Genomic DNA, 18,840 nt, shown 5'->3' on the forward strand with positions numbered 1-18,840 from the left:
CCAGATAGCTCTGTCAGTGACCTGCTGTTTTCATTTTTTATTTCCCCCGCATTTTTGTGTCATCTGCAAATTATATTAGCGATGATTTTATTTTTTCTTCCAGGTCGTTGATAAAAATGTTAAATAGCATAGGGCCAATAAGTGATCCCTGCAGGACCTCACTGGAAACACACCTACTCTATGATGATTCCCCATCAGTTAGCCATATTTTAATCCATGTAATATGTGACATGTTAGTTTTATATCATTCTAGTTTTCTAATCAAAATATTTTGCAGCACTAAGTCAAATATTCTGTCAGCAACATTACCTTTATCAAACAAACTCGTAATCGCAGAAATAAAGTTAGTTTTGTAGGAGCGGTTTTCCATAAGCTTAATTACATTACCGGCCTTTAATTCTTTATTAATACAGTCCCACATCAGCTGCTCCATTCTTTCTCAGATTTGATGTCAGGCTGAAAGGCCTATAATTACCCAGATCATCTGGTTTACCCTCTTTAAAAATTGGCATAACATAATAGGCCTTTATCATTCTAGGGTTAATATACCTGCCTTCCCCCACCCTCTTACAGCTGTCCAGAGGCCAGCTTTGTCTCCGGACTTTGTCACAGGCCCTTTTCCTTGTTTATGGCTTTTGGGGCATCTACTAAGGTATTCTTAAATAATTCCAATTTATCACTCTCACTTTTCTGGTTAAATTCTTCCTCCCAGCTGATTTGGCTCATAATTGTTTTGAGCTTTGAGAAGTTGGCCCTATGAAAGCACCAAGTATATATATTACTGGTCTGGTCTTCATTCTGTTTACACATTATAGATGTGATCCAGTCAACATCACTTGTACCTAAGCTACCATTAATTCTTAGTTCTGTGATCAGTTCCTCTTGATCTCTTAGGACACAGTCTAACGTAGAATTCCCCTGTTAGAAAATGGTCGTTTATCATGTTTACAAATTCCAGTGATGTGTTAGTACTGGCAGCATGAGACCTCCAGCATATGTCACTCAAATTGAAGTCCCCCGAGATCACGCAGGTGTGTAAGGAAGCAGTCCTCCTGTTCCCTAGTGTGATTTGGTGGTGTAGCAGACAGCAATTAGTACCCCACTGTGAGCTTTCTCTGTTGATCCCGAAGCATTCAAGATAACTTTCTTCTGAATTATCCGTGACTGGGAAACAGATAATTCCGTTTTAGACATAGTACCATCCCCTCTTCTCTTTTGCCCACTCGATCCTTCCTAAATAGGTTCTAATAATTGGTTTTAACATTCCAGTCATATGAATCATCCTACCAGGTTTCAGTAACTCATAAATGAGCAATTCCAGTTTGCCCTGTTTGTTACCCAGGCTCCTAGCAGAATTAAAGAATTCCTTCTCTGTCTTTTTGGTTCTTTGATTTTTTTTCTTCTCAACATTTTGATTTTGTACTGAGTGCTCATATGTATGTTTTTTTTTTTTCTTTTTACCCTCCCCTTTTGCTGTTAGTTTAACCCCCTCCTGACTACTCTAGCTAGCCTGTCCTGGAGGTTGGTCCCTCTTCTAGTGAGGTGGAGGACATCCAAACCATACAGTCCCTTCTCCCTGTAAAAGGTGGATCAACATTCCACAAAACCAAACCTCTCCACCCAGCAGTTCACTTCTAGAATCTTCTGCTTTCCCATCTTTTGCTCATGGGACAGGAAGGATCTTGGAGATTGTTTGTTTGGACATTCTTCTTCAGCACACTTCTAAGTTCCCAGAATCATCTGTTATCTGGGAGCTATCCTGTGGTCCATTCCAGGAGTGTCCAGTCAGGTCTCACGTCTCCAGCTAATACCTGTCTTTCCCACTTTTGTTAGGTCCAGCTATATGCAGTTGTGAGCTGGAGCTGGTTCGCACCGGTTCGCGTGAACTGGTTGTTAAATTTTGAAGCAGTTTTAGAACCGGTTGTTAACCCACTTCCCTGCAGGGGGCGCTGAGGCTTTGATGGGCTCCGGCCGGGAAGTGATGTAATTCCTCCTCCTGCCGCCGGGGGCGCTGTGCTGCGGGAGCCATATGGGCTGCCGCCTGGCCCTGGGCACAAGTCCTGTTGCTGCTGCTGCTCCCCTGGCCCTGGGGCTCCTGCTGCTGCCTGGTGGGTCCCCAGCTGCTCTGCTGGGCCTGGGCTGCGTCCTGCTGCTCGGGCTGCTCTGAGCTGCTCTCCCCATGAGCACCCACCACCCTGCCCCCAGCCAGCCCCTGCCTCCAGCCACCCCCGCACCCCCTGCCTCCAGTCAGTCCCTAACGTACTCCCTGCCCTGCCCGCAGCCAGCCCCTGTCTCCAGCCACCCCTGCACCCCCTGCCCTGCCTGCAGCCAGTCCCTGATGCCACCCCTGCACCCCCTGCCTGCAGCCAGCCACCCCCTGCCCGTAGCCAGCCCCTGCCTCCAGCCGCCTCCAGCCAGCCAGCCCCGCACCCCCTGCCCTGCCCACAGCCAGCCCCTGTCTCCAGCCAACCCCGCACCCTCCTGTCTACAGCCAGCTCCACATCCCCTGCCCTGACCGCAGCCAGCCCTGCACCCCTGCCTCTAGCTAGCCCTGCCCCACGCCCTTGTCTGCAGCTGGCCCCACGTCCACTGGTGCCCTGCAGTTCCCAGGGCAGTAACCCTGCACACCTGCTTCAATGAGGGGGGCAGGGAGCAGCTGGGACCCACACATGTGCACACCCTAGGGTGACCAGACAGCAAGTGTGAAAAATCAGGACAGGGGTGGGAGGGTAATAGGAGCCTATATAAGAAAAAGACCCCAAAATCGGGACTGTCCCTATAAAATTGGGACATCTGGTCACCCTAGCACACCCCCAGGGAGCAGTGGGGACCCACATATGTGAAACGGAGCTCATTTCTAGTTCAGGCCCATCTTTTTAAAAGAGAACTTTAAGCAGGGTTAACACACACCCGTATTTTCCCAGACAGGTCAGGCTTTTTGGTTCTTAAATCGTCTGTTGGTACAAAAAATACATACTGGGGCACATCCCTTAAATCAGAACTTTTTATAGGGAACCGGTTGTTAAGATTTTGGCAGCTCATCACTGGCTGTATGCTGTGGTTTTGTGGGTTGTTTTCCCATCACTTGCTGGACTCTGTCTAATCGTATCTTTCCCCATGTGAAAACAAGTATAGAATTTTTTCTAACTCAGATGGTTCTCCCTACTGATAAAGGACTACATAGGTGTGACCTTAGTTTGATAGTTGCTTCTTCCCTTGAATCTGCCTGCTTCCTGTAGGCTCAGGGTTCTGTTTGAGTCTAAGACATGTGATTGGCCTGCCTCCACTGCATATATTTTGCATTCAGAATAGCGCAAACTTTAACAAGTTACCTGTGTAGGTGTTTAAAACATCCCACCAAAATGCATCCGCTTCTCTTGATTTCCTCCCCCACCCCAAATAAATAAATAGATATAGATATTTCCTGAGATTACTGGTAGGAACACCAAAATTTCCCCCTCCTATCTTTATCTCCGGTACCTCCCTGTATTACCTTGGTACTTGTATACCTTTTGGATAACTGAAGAGACCAGAGAATGAGTTTTTCCCCATGAGAGGGAGGAATAATTCCAATACTAAATCCTTTTCACTGATCCAAGATAATCTGAAGATGTATTTCACTGCAGCATGGATGCAATTTGTGTACCTGGAAGATTAAGCTTGGTAGTTGGCCTGCTTTGAATGTTCAGGTGTGTTATGTGAATGAAATCTCAGCATCAATTTCCTCCGCCCCCAAGACAGGGTTTCTCAACAATTCAATTTGTACGTGTAAAGAGTAAAATAAGGATATATTTCCTTGTCCTCATTTCTTTACAAGTTTTGAGGCATAATCAAGTAGCCATTTTGCATTAATAACAAGAAGAAAAAAAATACTCTTTTTAGCATCCTTTTAATATGTCATCCAAAACACTTCAGATGTGACCAGCTGTTAGGGGAAGAGGAAAGAATAGCTTTGAAGAGTTTTAAAAAAAAAAAAATTATTTTCTCTCTCTAAGTGCTGTTTAACAGCAATGATAGCAGGCCATTCTGAAATCACACACAATTCTGAACTTGGTCTTGGGTGAAGGAAATGTAGTTCCAGAAATCATTACTGAAGCAGGTTATTGGTTGACAAGTAATTAAACCTCAGGCATTATGCATTTTAAAAGGAGGATGCTTTAACAGACATTCAGTAGAAGACCTCTCGAGATCCCTTGCAGTCCTATGATTCTGTGTGATATACTCCATAATGCTTATGCATAGTTAAAGATGGTCAAAAGACATTGCTGAAGTTGAAGATTGATTTTTAAAATAAATCCTGCTCTTTTCAGAAAGCAAAATATCGATTAAGTATAAGAAGCTTGTTTTTTCTTTTTTCCCCTGTGTTTGTGTTAATGTGGATGGCTGATAACTACATAAGTAGCTTTATCAAATCTTGTTTCGGTTTTTATGTCAAAGATATGATTTCCCCCCCCGCCCCCAATCGACTTATAAACTGTAACTCTCTCACTTATTATTTCTCTATTTAATGCAAAAATACACACTACTGTAATGTTATGGATTCATAGTTAAGCTTGCACACGTCAGGAAATGCAGTTAAGATTGACTGCTCACATAAAAACAGCCATACTGGGTCAGACCAAAAGTCCATCTAGCCCAGTATCCTGTCTTCCAACAGTGGCCAATGCCAGGTGCCACAGATGAAATGAACAGAACAGGTAATCATCAAGTGATCTATCCCCTGTCGCCCAATCCCAGCTTCTGGCAAACAGAGGCTAGGGACACCATCCCTGCCCATCTTGGCTAATAGCCATTGATAGACCTATCCTCCATGAACATATCTAGTTCTTTTTTGAGCCCTGTTATAGTCTTGGCCTTCACAACATCCTGTGGCAAGGAGTTCCACATGTTGACTCACCATAAATCTGCCTTTTTGAGAAATAGAAATTGCAGTATATTGCATAGTATTTCTTTCTTGCACTTCTTAAATATGTGTGTAGCATGTTGTAGTAATGTGTACTAACGTAGAACAAGAGAGAGGAAACCAATGGCCTGTGCAAGTATGCACTTGTGTATGGTCGGTCTCTCTCTCTCTCTCGCTAGGTGTCTGAGAGGAGATGTATATGTGTGCATAGCAGAGATTCAGCTAGGCCATGCAGAGAATCTGTCTCTCTTTTTAGGATTTAAATGTAGCTTGTGTATGGATGCGTAGGATTTGGGGTCTCTTGACAGTAACAACATATGCCCCAAGGGCTGAATGGTGTGTTTGCAGTCCTTCATTGCTGATGTGGCCGTGTATATAAACTTCAGCTTCTGTTTCCTAAGCTGTAGGGGTGCCCCTGTGCTAATGTTTGAGTCTTGACTGAGAGTGTGGGTGGCATCAGGGAGCCAGATCCAGCTCCCTGATTTTCAGTTGCCTGGCTCTAGTTCAATTTAAAGTCCTCTGTGTCTGTCTCTCTCTCTCCTTTCCCCCACACCACACCCCCCCCCCCCCGCCCACGCCCCCAGTGTCAACTTGACATGGAAGGATCCTCAGCAACCTGATGCCAGTGGAGAACTGGGTGTTGTGGAGCTTTGATCCACATTCCCTTTACATGTGGGAGGCTCATTTTCACACCTACAAGATGATGGAACTGCCTCTACCAATTTCATGCCTGTGGAGATTCCCCCTAAAGAAAGGGAATTCTCTAGTTGCTGTTCTTGCTGTCTTAGGTTCACAGGGAAATCTGGCCCTGTGAGTATTGGTTTGATATGGCAGTGGATTGGTGGTGAGTTCCCAAGGAGCCGGTCTGTCTGTGCCTGCGTGCAGAGGGGGATTATCTGGTGGGTGTGCCACACTGGGGTTGGGCACCGGTGGGTTATTGCGACTAAGTAGTGTTGCCAGTAACCATGCAGTTTAACATTCAACACAAAGTCTCCACAAGGGTTTATTATAATTTTATATTGCATGGTGCCCATAGGCCCCAGGCAAGATTGCAGCACTGTTGTGCTAGGCAAAGTACAGCCATAGTTGCAGTTCCTTATAGCTCATGGTGGAACAGTAACTTATTTGAAATTATGTGCACTGATACACGTTCTCATGTGCTTATTTTATTTTAAAATACATTTTTCAATCTGACAGGAAATTTGACTCTGATTAAAATCGAAGTCTGAAATGTGGGTTCAGCAGTTTACCTGTGTACTAACAAATACTTTTTTTTTTCCAAAAACAGGAAAAGTGGTTTGGTTTTAGCTTTCCACCTCCACTTACTTAAAATAAAACCAAACAATGCCCCGCCCCCGCAAGATGACAGAATTGGTTTTACTTAATTTCCATGCTTGGGGAAACCCTTCAGTTGATGTAAATTAGCATTCACTCTACTGATTTCAGTGTATCTCTGACACTATACACTAGCTGAGGATCTGGCCCTGGGTCGTCTTAGACCCAAGATGAATTTTTGGAGAGGGCCGCTTCAGCCCTAAAGAACTGTCGGGAGGTAGGTTGGAAATGGGATTTTAGACGGTAAAGTGAGTTGCTGCGAAGAAAACTCCATTATTTGCCGGTCTGTTTTCTTTTTTTCTAAAAAAGATAAGCTTGAAATGAAGAAAATGGGCATTAATTTATTCTTAAATTAGTGTACATTTTTCCAGTCTGCCATATGAGGATTTGATCCTTAAATCTGCACAAGTCATGTCAAAATGCAATATTTTAACTTTTTGTTTCTTTCAGTATTGTACAGTGGTTTTTTTGTTTTGTTTGTTTTTTAAGGGTAAGGTAAATCTTCCCATAATTAGGTTCTCTGAGCAATTTGCTGGCTAACATGCTCTTCGTTCTTTTAGAAGCAAAAATATTCCAACACAGAAAATTCATAAGAGTAACCAAACCTATACATCACACTGTTTTTAGTTTCACAAGTTACTTGGAGAAGACGTACACCTTAAAATGTTTGTGGTTTATTGCTTGTCACTTCCTGTGCATTAATGGTATGTTAGCAGTTGGTTTTGGTAGGTGGAGTCTTTCTGAAGCAATGATGTATTTTTTTCCCTCTTGGAAATGTTAGAAATCATGCATGAGAATGTCAGGGAACCATGGAAAGTTCAATTAAATGTCACTAAAGTGCATGTGTGGGTGGCTTTTTATATATAAATACAGACCGGTGTACAATGATGAGACATTCATGACACATTGACAACTCAAAGGGATACTGCTAAGCTTGGTAAACTCCAAACTCCTGCTTTTCTTGTTCTTGCTTGTTCTCAGATTCTTTTTAGGTGCAAGGTTTTTCTCAAAATAAATGTTGTGTCTCATCACCTTTTTTGCCAAGTACAAGCAAAAATAGAGAAATAATCCAAGATCCAGCAACATGCAACTCCGAGCAACTTGAATCAGAAAGTAGTTTGTGTTCATAATGGATTTGGTCGGGGGAGGAGTCAATAAGGAAACTAAATAAGGAAACTAAACAAACTTCCTAATGGGTTCTATAAATAGTAAAGTTGGGGAGGGAAAGGAGAATGTGAATTGAGAAAGTTCTGTGACCTCTTTTTAGTACAGCAGTGTGAAACAAATTCTATAATTCCCTTTGTGCCTTTATTCAGTGTCTTGGCTTTCTTTTTTGTTTTTAGACCTAGAGTATATGACTTTAAGATATATAAAGATGCCTCAATGTCACTTGAAAGGGCAACTTGCTAAAATAGCAGCCTAGGAAAAAGTGGCTAATTGTTTCAACATCCTTAGAATGAACTATTTTGTAATTGTGGCACCTTAGAGACTAACAAATTTATTTGAGCGTAAGCTTTCGTGAGCTACAGCTCGCTTCATCGGATGATTTGCATCCTATGAAGTGAGCTGTAGCTCACGAAAGTTTATGCTCAAGTAAATTTGTTAGTCTCTAAGGTGCCACAAGTCCTCCTTTTCTTTTTGCGAATACAGACTAACACGGCTGCTACTCTGAAAACTATTCTATAATTGTTTGTCTGAAACAAAGGCTCACTAGCAGCCATTGAGGGAATTAGATACACCTTTTTGAAGTCTTTGTTTGGACTGTTGAGGAATGACTTTAGTTTTGCCCTCTAATTGTAACTATTCTATTTGAAATGCCAAAATAATCATTGCCAGTTTGCCAGAAATGTCTTATTACTCCTTGTCTCCTATTCAGTAGTAGCCTCCTAATCCTTGCAAGCTGATGTGATTTTTTTTTTTCCCTACTCCCTGCCTACTTTAAACATTGCCTAATCATGAAAGGTTTTCCAATTATGTCTAAATACATAGCACAGATTAGTTCATTATTGATGAATCCTCTTAATTGGGACCCCCTGGTGGACATCCCATTGTCCAAATTAAGCACCTGTCCCAATTAAAAGAAACCTTTTTTTTTTTTAAGTGCTGATTGAAAAAAATTAAGTTGAAACAAAAATTATTGTACTGACTCATATTCACTATATTTCCTCTTTGTATCTCCTAGTTGGTAAGCTTCAGTATTAAGACTGGCACTTAGAATTTTACTCCCATTTAATGGTTCATTAAATACCAGTTAACCCCTTGGCAGTGTCTGCTTGTGTCCCCATTAAATGGATTTTTTGTTAATACTGTCTCAATTAAGCAGCACTCCTTGCCATTTTCTATCATTAGGCTGAATCTGCTGTCTTTGACACAATCCAACAAAGCACCATCTGATTAGTCTTCCGAAATAAGTGGAGTGTACTGTGTTTGAAATGCTTTATCATGAAATTTATAATGCTGGTTTTGTAATTGCAGGTGAAGGACCTAACAAAATATCTAGACCCCAGTGGACTTGGAGTAATCAGCTTTGAAGATTTCTATAGGGGAATCGAAGCTATCAGAAATGGAGGTTAGTTTGTTTGCTATTACAGTATGAACAAAGGAGAGAGATCAAATTTAGAAATTCAAGGAGTTAACCCTGTAGACCAATTGTTTGATAAAAACAGTTCCTGGGTTTTCTGATCCCTTTAGGAAGCTTATAAACCTTATTTAAAGTATTAATATTGAAACATGAGGTCCATTATTTTCTGCATTGTATGAAGAACAAAGCAGACTGGTTTTAGACGCACTTACAAAAACTCTGTGCTACTAAATTGCATTTCACAACTAATCAGTAGGGCTGTCAAGCGATTTTAAAAAAATTAATCACAATTAATTGCACTGCTAAACACAACTAGAATACCATTTATTTAAATGTTTTGGATGTTTTCCACTTTTTCAAATATATTGATTTCAGTTATAACACAGAATACAAAGTGTACAGTGCTCACTTTATATTTATTTATAATAAAAAATATTTGCTCTGTAAAAAACAAAAGAAATAGTATTTTTCAATTCACCTAATACAATTAGTGTAGTGCAATCTCTTTATCCTGAAAGTTGAACTTACAAATGTAGAATTATGTACAAAAATAACTACACTGAAAAATAAAACCATGTAAAACTTCAGAGCCTACAAGTCCACTCAGTCCTACTTTTTGTTCAGCCAATTGCTGAGACAAACAAATTTGTTTACATTTGCAGGAGATAATGCTGCCCGCTTCTTGTTTACAATGTCACCTGAAAGTGAGAACAGACATTCTTATGGTACTGTTGTAGCCAGCATCACAAGATATTTATATGCCAGATGCGCTAAAGATTCATATGTCCCTTCATTCTTCAACCACCATTCCAGAGGGAATGCATCCATGTTGATGACTGGCTTTTGTTTATTATTTTTACAGTACAAATATTTGAAATAAAAAATAATATAAAGTGAGCACTGTACACTTTGTATTCTGTGTTGTAACAAAAATCAATATAATTGAAAATGTACAAAAATATCAGAAAATATTTAATTTCCACGGGTTTTCTATTGTGTAACACTGCGATTAAAACTGCAATTAATCGCGATTAATGTTTTTTTTTTCAATAGGGATTAATATTTTTGAGATAATTGTGTGAGTTAACTGCAATTAATCAACAGCCCTACTAATCAGAAATGGGTTTTCATAAATATATGCTGAAATTAGTGTAAGTCTAGTTAGGAAAACTCACTTTGGTTTAGTATATACTGAATCTTGTAATTTTCCCATGGGGCTGGTCAATAGAGGCACACAGTCAAGTGATTTAATGGAGTGCTTGCAGTGCGTGGCTAATTCTGGATTAGGGTGTAGAACCTTGTAAATTGCTAATGCAAATGCACTAATTTTTACTCTAACCACCAGTGAACATAGCATGTGTAAATAATGTCGAACAAGAAGCAGATATAATAAGATTCTTCTGATCTTTTACTGTTTGTCATCTTTGTCCTAGAATACCGAAAAAGGTATTGCATCTACCTTGTACTGTAAACTCCTAAGGGCAAGGTCCTGTCATGTTTGTCAGTAAAATGCCATGCATGCCTATAGTGTTATAGAAATCTTAATGAATCTTCAAACATGAGAATGTGTTCAGAAAAGAATGACAAAGGGATGCTATTTAGCTGTTACCTGTATGAAAACAGTATTTTAGCAGTTCTCATTGGGGCAACTGGATATTATGAACAGAACGTGAAATGATTGTTTTCAGCCCTTTTAGAGTACATTTTCCGTTTTAATCTTTAAAATGTTGAGAAGGGGTATTGATATATTCTGTATTGAATTATGTAAAAGTATTTTGTATACGTATTTTTCTCCATAACTGTTCCAATATCATTACTACTTCCGGTGTAGAGAATAAATTCTGTTGCTGCTTACCTGCTGCTTACTTGCATGTGTGGCAGCACATGCAGATTAAGCATATTTTAGAGCCACAGTGGGTTGAATTCATTGTTTCATTTACGTGTGTGTGTGTGTGTGTGTGTGTGTAAAATACAATACAGTTATTACAGCAAATAAGTTAATAACTTAGTGCAAGCATCCTGATTGGCTAATAAGTTAATAATTAAATCACACAGCGCTTTAGTATCATGTCCTGCAAAGAGCTGCAGGAGACGCATTTAAAGAGCCATTTGTGGCTCACTAGCCTCAGTCTGAGTATCACTGTTTTAGAGCAACACAACCACAAGTGTGAAAGGAGTCTAGCTTTTTACTGAAACTCCTTTTGGAAATGTCTGGTTCCATGAGTACATTAATAACCCTTGAAGGTGTGAGTGACTTATGGTCACTGCTTAGATTGCTTGCTGGCTTTATAACCATTCAGCACTGAATGACATCATTGTTTTTTCCCTTGGATGTTTCGAATCTAAATATTTACAGCTCACTGCAGATTATATAGCTTGAAGGCTTGGTGTGGTGCAGCTCTGTAATAAGAACTGCTCTTGAGTTCTGAAGAGGTGGCAAAGAACCATTAATCTGAGAAATTGCTATCTGAGAAGAGTGTGTGTTAACGGAGCCCTGGGTAATGTTTCTCTTCAATAATTCATTGCCCTGGTGTTTGTGTTTTTTAATGGGATAGAAGTAGCAGGCCCAGAGAGGTTAAGACCTTTCTTAATGTGACAACATTAAAAACAATTTAAAATATGGTTTGCATTGAGGTTTTTGCAGCTACAGAGAGCTTAGTCTGTATTATTCACTATAGGAAATACACAACAAATTCCCTTAAGTTTTTATTAATCATAGAAGCATAAGAAGAGACTCAAAGCATGCATGGGATGTTTCTTAATGAGTTTGAGGGTTGAACAATTATTTATTTTTTTTCAAAGGTTTCAAGCCCTTAAAGTCCTTCAGAGGGTTGATTACTGATTGGAGCAATTTGCTTTTATCAAACATCAATGATTTAGATAATGGCATAGAGTACACTTATAAAGGTTGGGGACTGTACCAAACTAGGAGGGATTGCAAGTGCTTTGGAGGAGAGGATTAAAATTCAAAATGATCTGGACAAACTGGGAAACTAGTCTGAAGTAAACAGGGTGAAATTCAATAAGGACAAATGCAAAATACTCCACTTAGGAAGGAACAATCACTTGCATACATACAAAATTGGAAATGACTGCCTAGGAAGGAGTACTGCAGAAAGGGATCTGGGGGGGGTCAGAGTTAAGGCTAAGATTTTTGTCGGGGATATTTTTGGTAAGTCATGGACGGGTCACGGGCAATAAAGAAAAATTCACGGGAGCCCGTGACCTGTGCCTGACTTTACTAAAAATATGCATGATAAAATGGGAAGTGTTTGGGCAGCTGCTGGACTAGCAAATATGGCAGGCGACCAGCTTGGCTTAACAGTGAAATCTTTGGTGAGTTTAAACTCAAAAAGGATGCTTACAAGAAGCAGAAATTTGGACAGATGACTAGGGAGGAGTATAAAAATATTGCTCAAGCATGTAGGGGTGTAATCAGGAAGGCCAAAGCACAACTGGAGTTAGTTACCAAGGGATGTGAAGGGTAACAAGAAGCGTTTCTACAGGTATGTTAGCAACAAGAAGGTGGTCAGGGAAAGTGTGGGATCCTTACTGTATGAGGGAGGCAACTTAGTGACTGATGTGCAAAAAGCTGAAGTACTCAATGCTTTTTTTTTGCCTCTAAAAAGAAAAGGAGTACTTGTGGCACCTTAGAGACTAACAAATTTATTTGAGCATAAGCTTTCGTGAGCTACAGCTCACTTCATCGGATGCATTCACAGACAAGGGCAGCTCCCAGACTGCTGCACTGGGCAACACAGCATGGGGAGTAGGTGAGCAGCCCTCAGTGGTGAAAAAACAGGTTAAGGACTATTTAGAAAAGCTGGACATGCACAAGTCTATGGGTCCAGATCTAATGCATCCAAGGGTGCTGAGGGAGTTGGCTGATGTGATTGCAGAGCTATTGGCCATTCTCTTTGAAAATTCATGGCGATCGGGATAGGTCCCAGATGATTGGAAAAAGGCAAATATAGTGCCCATATTTAAAAAAGAGAACCCGGGGAACTACAGACCAGTCAGCCTCACTTCAGGCCCCGGCAAAATCATGGAGCCGGTCCTCAAGGAATCCATTTTGAAGCACTTGGAGGAGAGGAAGGTGATCAGGAACAGTCAACATGGATTCACCAAGGGCAAGTCATGCCTGACCAACCTGATTGCCTACCACGATGAGATAACTGGCTCTGTGGATATGGGGAAAACGGTGGATGTGAGATATCTTGACTTTAGCAAAGCTTTTGATAGTCTCCCACAGTATTCTTGACAGCAAGTTAAAAAAGTATGGATTGGATGAATGGACTATAAGGTGGATAGAAAGCTAGCTAGATTGTCGGGCTCAACAGGTAATGATGAACAGCTCATTATCTAGTTGGCAGCTGGTATCAAGCGGAGTGCCCCAGGGGTTGGTCCTGGGGCCGGTTTTGTTCAACATCTTTTTTAATGATCTGGATGATGGGATTAATTGCACCCTCAGCAAGTTCGCAGACGACACGAAGCTGGGGGGAGAGGTAGATACGAGGGAGAGTAGAGATAAGGTCCAGAGTGACCTAGACAAATTGGAGGACTGGGCCAAAAGAAATGTGATGAGGTTCAACAAGGAAAGTGCAGAGTTCTGCACTTAAGAAGGAAGAATCCCATGCACCACTATAGGCTGGGGACTGACTGGCTAAGCAGCAGTTCTGCAGAAAAGGACCTGGGGATTACAGTGGACAAGAAGCTGAATATGAGTCAGCAGTGTGCCCTCATTGCCAAGAAGGCCAATGGCATATTGGGCTGTATTAGTAGGAGCATTGCCAGCAGATCGAGGGAAGTGATTATTCCTCTCTATTCGGCACCTGGAGTATTGCGTCCAGTTTTGGTGTCTCCCGTCCCTTCCCCCCCCCCCCCACTATAGAAGGGATGTGGACAAATTGGAGAGAGTCCAGCGGAGGTCAACAAAAATGATTAGGGGGCTGGGGCACATGACTTACAAGGAGAGGCTGAGGGAACTGGGGTTATTTAGTCTGCAGAAGAGTGAGGAGGGATTTGATAGCAGCCTTTAATTACCTGAAGGGGGCTTCCAAAGAAGATGGAGCTAGGCTGTTGTCAGTGGTGGCAGATGACAGAACAAGGAGCAATGGTCTCAAGTTGCAGTGGGGGAGGTCTAGGTTGGATATTCAGAAACACTATTTCACTGGAATTACCTAGGGTTTTTGGGTTACCTAGGGAGGTGGTGGAATCTCCATCCTTGGAGGTTTTTAAGGCCCAACTTGACAAAGCCTTGGCTGGGATGATTTAGTTGGTGTTGGTCCTGCTTTGAGCAGGGGATTGGACTAGATGACCTCCTGAGGTCTCTTCCAACCCTAATATTCTATGACTGAGAGCAGCAGGGGCCCCGCTGTCTCAGGCAACGGGAGTACCTCACAGCTTCCTGCCACTGCGCGAGATGGCAGGACTCTGCAGCTCTCAGCCCCCGGGGTTGAAGTCCCTGAGGTCTTTGGAAGTCACAGATTCCATGACCTCCATGACAAAATCATAGCCTTGGTCATAGTGGATCACAAGCCAGGTATGAGTCAACAGTTTTACACTGTCGCAAAAAAAGCGAACATCATTCTGGGATGTATTAGGAGTGTTGTAAGCAAGTCAGTAAAAGTAATTCTTCTGCTGTAATCTATGCTGACTTGGCCTCAACTGGAGTGTTGTCGAGTTCTGGGTGCCACATTTTCAGGAAAAATGTGGACAAATTGGAGAGCGCCCAGAGGAGAGCAACAAAAATGGTTAAAGATCTAGAAAACATGACCTCTGAGGGAAGATTTGAAAAAATTGGGTTTGTTTTGTCTCGAGAAGAGAAGGCTGAGATGGAATATGATAAGTTTTCAAGTACATAGAAGGTTGTTACAAGGAGGAGGGAGAAAAATTGTTCTCCTTAACCTCTGAGGATAGGACAAGAAGCAATAGGCTTAAATTACAGAAAGTGAGGTTTAGGTTGGACATTAGGGAAAACTTCCTATCAGGATGGTTAAGCACTGGAATAAATTGTCCAGGGAGGTTGTGGAATCTCCATTATTGGAAATTTTTAAGAGCAGGTTAGACAAACACCTGTCAGGGATGGTCTATATTTAGTCTTTCCATGAGTTTAGGGGACTGGACTAGATAACCTCTCGAGGTCCCTTCCAGTCCTCTGATTCTATGAAACAGCCTTTTCTCTGTAAAGAAAGGAAAAGGTTCATCTTGATTCTGGTTGTGTTTCTCAAAATCACAGGTTAGAATTATTTCTGCGGTAGACTCTCACGAAAGAAATAAAAAATAACAAACAGAATAAAGACAGACGGGCAATGCGGCTTTGTCATTGAAGTTCATATGAGTCCATGAAGGCAGATTAGCCACTAATGGGTGCATCTCTGGGCCATGGCTTGCTTTCTTGATCTGGGTAGATTATCTTGGTGGTATTAGGTTGGTTCTCTTTCACTGACCCATCTTATGCTGGGCAGTGCAATTATTCATTTAAATTAGTGAACTTGGACATTTTGAACATCAACATTGTTAACTAGGTCACTGTAGATATTTGTAAGTTGCACTTTCACAATAGATTGCACTACAGTACTTGTATAAGCTGAACTGAAAAATACTTTTTCTTTTGTTTATCATTTTTACAGTGCAAATATTTGTAATGAAAAATAATATAAAGTGAGCAATTTACACTTTGTATTCTGTTGTAATTTAAATCAATATGATTGAAAATGTAGAAAAAAATCCAAAAATATTTAATGTATAACAGTTCGATTAAAACTGCGATTAATCACGGTTAATTTCGTTTTAAGTTAATCCATGTGAGTTAACTGAATTAATTGACAGCCCTAATTCCCATACATTATCCCTCACCCACCGCCAAAATATGGTCCCTGATTTTAATGGCCAGAGAATGGTTTTGTCTGCTCCGTATGCATGTTGTTTTGGGGCATAGCTAAGCTGCCTTTGATCATCCCGCTGTGCACTGATTCCATAATGCTGTCGGGAAGCCATAAATTTAGCGGCTAACAAATTTATTTGAGCAGAAGCTTTCGTGAGCTACAGCTCACTTTATCGGATGCATGCAGTGGAAAATACAGTGGGGAGATTTATATACATAGAGAATATGAAACAATGGGTGTTACCATACACACTGTAATGAGAGTGATCAGGTAAGGTGAGCTATTACCAGCAGGAGAGAAAAAAAAACCTTTTGTAATGATAATCAAGGTGAGCCATTTCCAGCTTTTCTTTTTGCGGATACAGACTAACACAGCTGCTACTCTGAAACCTGCCATAAATTTAGTAGTAATGGGACCAGTCTTGCTACAAGGGGCTGGGGAAGATGGTGCAGACCATTTTAGCCTTCCTGTGCATTCTTTTCTCTTCTTTTATTCCGGTTCATCGCTAGCTTATTTTCCCCTGCATCTCTATATTGCTTAAGTTTTTTGTGATTGTGGGTGCACGTTGCTAAGCATGATTTTTTTTTTAAAGTTTTAAATAGCCTCTATATTTGTTTACCCCTTTTGCTTATTGCAAAAAAATGCAAAGCCTTTAACACTTTGTATAAAGAATTTGTCCAAAACTGATATATTTTCCCTGACAAGATATGCCTCACACTGAACAGAGCCAAAATGTCTAAATTTGTGAGACAGATCCAAAAGAGCAAAGACATTCTTGAAACGCTGTGACATTAGTTAGACAAGAGACTGCTGAATTGGAATTAATTTGCAAACTGGATATAATTAACTTAGGCTTGAATAGAGACTGGGAGTGGATGGGTCATTACACAAAGAAAGTAAAACTATTTTCCCATGTTTATTCTCCCCCCCCCCAACCCCCCACTGTTCCTCAGATGTTCTTGTCAACTGCTGGAAATGGCCCACCTTGATTATCCCTACAAAAGGTTTTTTCCCCCCTGCTCTCCTGCTGGTAATAGCTCACCTTAAGTGATAACTCTCGTTACAGTGTGTATGGTAACACCCATTGCTTCATGTTCTCTATGTATATAAATCTCCCCACTGTATTTTCCACTGAATGCATCCGATGAAGTGAACTGTAGCTCACGAAAGCTTCTGCTCAAATAAATTGGTTAGTCTCTAAGGTGCCACAAGTACTCCTTTTCTTTTTGCGAATACAGACTAACACGGCTGCTATTCTGAAACTAGTTAGAAGTTGTAACTGTTCATGGGTCCTCTATGGAAGATGTTGCCGCAGTTGGCAATGTTATGTACTCTGCTACCTTTTGAAATGTTCATTTCACCATATGGGCCAAAAATGTGCATTGGTAATTCTCCATTAACAGCTGTACAGTTTTAAGAATCAGAGTACTTTTATGTTGACCACTCTTGCAGGGTGATTTTACAGACCTATGAGCATTGCCTCGATACTTCAGCTTGGATTTTCCAATAACAGTCTCATGTGTTGCTATTGTCTTCTGGGACGAGGAAAAGTCTTAGGAAGTATTACATGGAAAGGAGACATAATTAGTTTTTTTGTTTGTTTGTTTTTGTTTTTAATGAAATGGCCATGTTGACTTTTAGTGACTAGCTGGGAGAATTATAGCAGCAAAACTAAGACTAAAATACAACTTAGTTTGAGATGCTGCGAGATTAGGGGCGGGCAAACTTTTTGGCCTGCGGTCCACATCGGGTTTCTGAAATTGTATGGAGGGCGATTAGGGGACTCCTGCCCCATCCACCCCCCCTGCTTCTTGCCCCCTGATGTCCCCCTTCTCCTTCTTGACTGCCCCCCCTGGAACCCCTGCCCCCATTCAACCCCCTGCTCCCCACCCTCTGACTGCCTCAACCCCTATCCACACACCCTGACCATCACCCTGAACTCCCCTGCCCTTATTCCAACCACCCCTGCCCCCTTACTGCGCTGCCTGAGCACTGGTGGCACTAAAGCCGCATTGCCCAGAGCACCAGGACAGGCAGCCGTGCCCCCGGCTGGAGCCAGCCACGCCACCGCGCAGCACAGAGCATCGGGTCAGGCCGCAGCTCTGCACCTGGGTGGCCCTGCAAGAGCTTGCAGCCCTGCCACCCAGAGCATTGCGCCGGTGGCGCAGTGAGCTGAGGCTGAGGGGGAGGGGAAACAGCGGGGGACGGGCCAGGGCTAGCCTCCCAGGCCAGGAGCTCAGGGGCCAGGCAGGATGGTCCCGCCGTACTTTGCCCACCTTTGTGCTAGATTGACATTGCATAAGGAAGCAAACAGTGAACAAGGTAAGGTAACTTTTTTGAACTGATAATTGGAAATGAGTCAATAAGGTTAAATAAAGTTGCAGTTGGAGAAAATCTAGACTCCTTATATTGTGTAGTTGGAAATGTTGATAAGCTATGAAAGAAATAACACACCTTGGCCTTTGGAAGAACAGAGTTTGTGTAAAGTGTCAAGAAAATTGTATGAACTCAGGAAGGCCTGGGAAATCCACAGTGGAAAAGTCAAAATACTCCTGGTACAGTCAAGTAAGCACCTACTGGAACATAATTCTAGTAAAGACAGAGAAAAAAGATGAAGTGGCAACAGGAACTAATGTGGCAACGTAGGGAGATAAAACAATATCACAAGAGACAATGTTTATAAGATCTAAACAACCTGGGATAAACGCAAGCTGCCTGAAGCTAGATAAATTCAAACAAGAAATAATGTGCAAGTATTTAACAGTGAGATAACTAGCCATTGGAACAGCCTACCTAGGGGAGCAATGGATTTGCTGTCACTAGAAACTATATGCTCTAGTTGAAGTTGCGAGCTTGACACAAGAATTAGTGGGTGAAATTCTCTGGCCTATGGTGTTTCGCAGGTCAGACTAGATGATCATAATGGTCCTTTCTGGCCTTAAAGGGCATGTCTGCACTGTAGTTTTAGCTGAACTCGAGTTAGCAGACCCTGGGTTTGTTAAGCTAGGGCTTGAGTGTCTACACTCATTTGTGACCCCAAATTAGTTAGGAATTGTCCCAACCTGGGGCACCAGTATCTATGCTGCATTATGCTGGGCCATGTCCAACCACCCATATTCGAGAATGTGGCCATT

At 41.7% G+C, this 18,840-nt stretch overlaps 1 protein-coding gene across 4 annotated transcripts in view; it reads left to right on the plus strand.

Annotated features, from left to right (window-relative positions):
* RAB11FIP3 (RAB11 family interacting protein 3) overlaps positions 1 to 18,840 on the plus strand; it is a 165,828-nt gene that overhangs the window by 43,020 nt on the left and 103,968 nt on the right. For 3 of the 4 annotated variants that reach the window (XM_027834786.3, XM_027834787.3, XM_037910991.2), the window contains exon 2: positions 8,714 to 8,807. In XM_027834786.3, the coding sequence (XP_027690587.2) occupies positions 8,714 to 8,807 (94 nt within the window). Of the gene's footprint in view, positions 1 to 4,692; positions 4,698 to 8,713; positions 8,808 to 18,840 lie in introns of all 4 variants that reach the window. The other variant, XM_043523607.1, reaches the window with a different exon arrangement.

The sequence above is a fragment of the Chelonia mydas genome, chromosome 10 (assembly GCF_015237465.2).
Source record: "Chelonia mydas isolate rCheMyd1 chromosome 10, rCheMyd1.pri.v2, whole genome shotgun sequence".
NCBI lineage: Eukaryota > Metazoa > Chordata > Testudines > Cheloniidae > Chelonia > Chelonia mydas.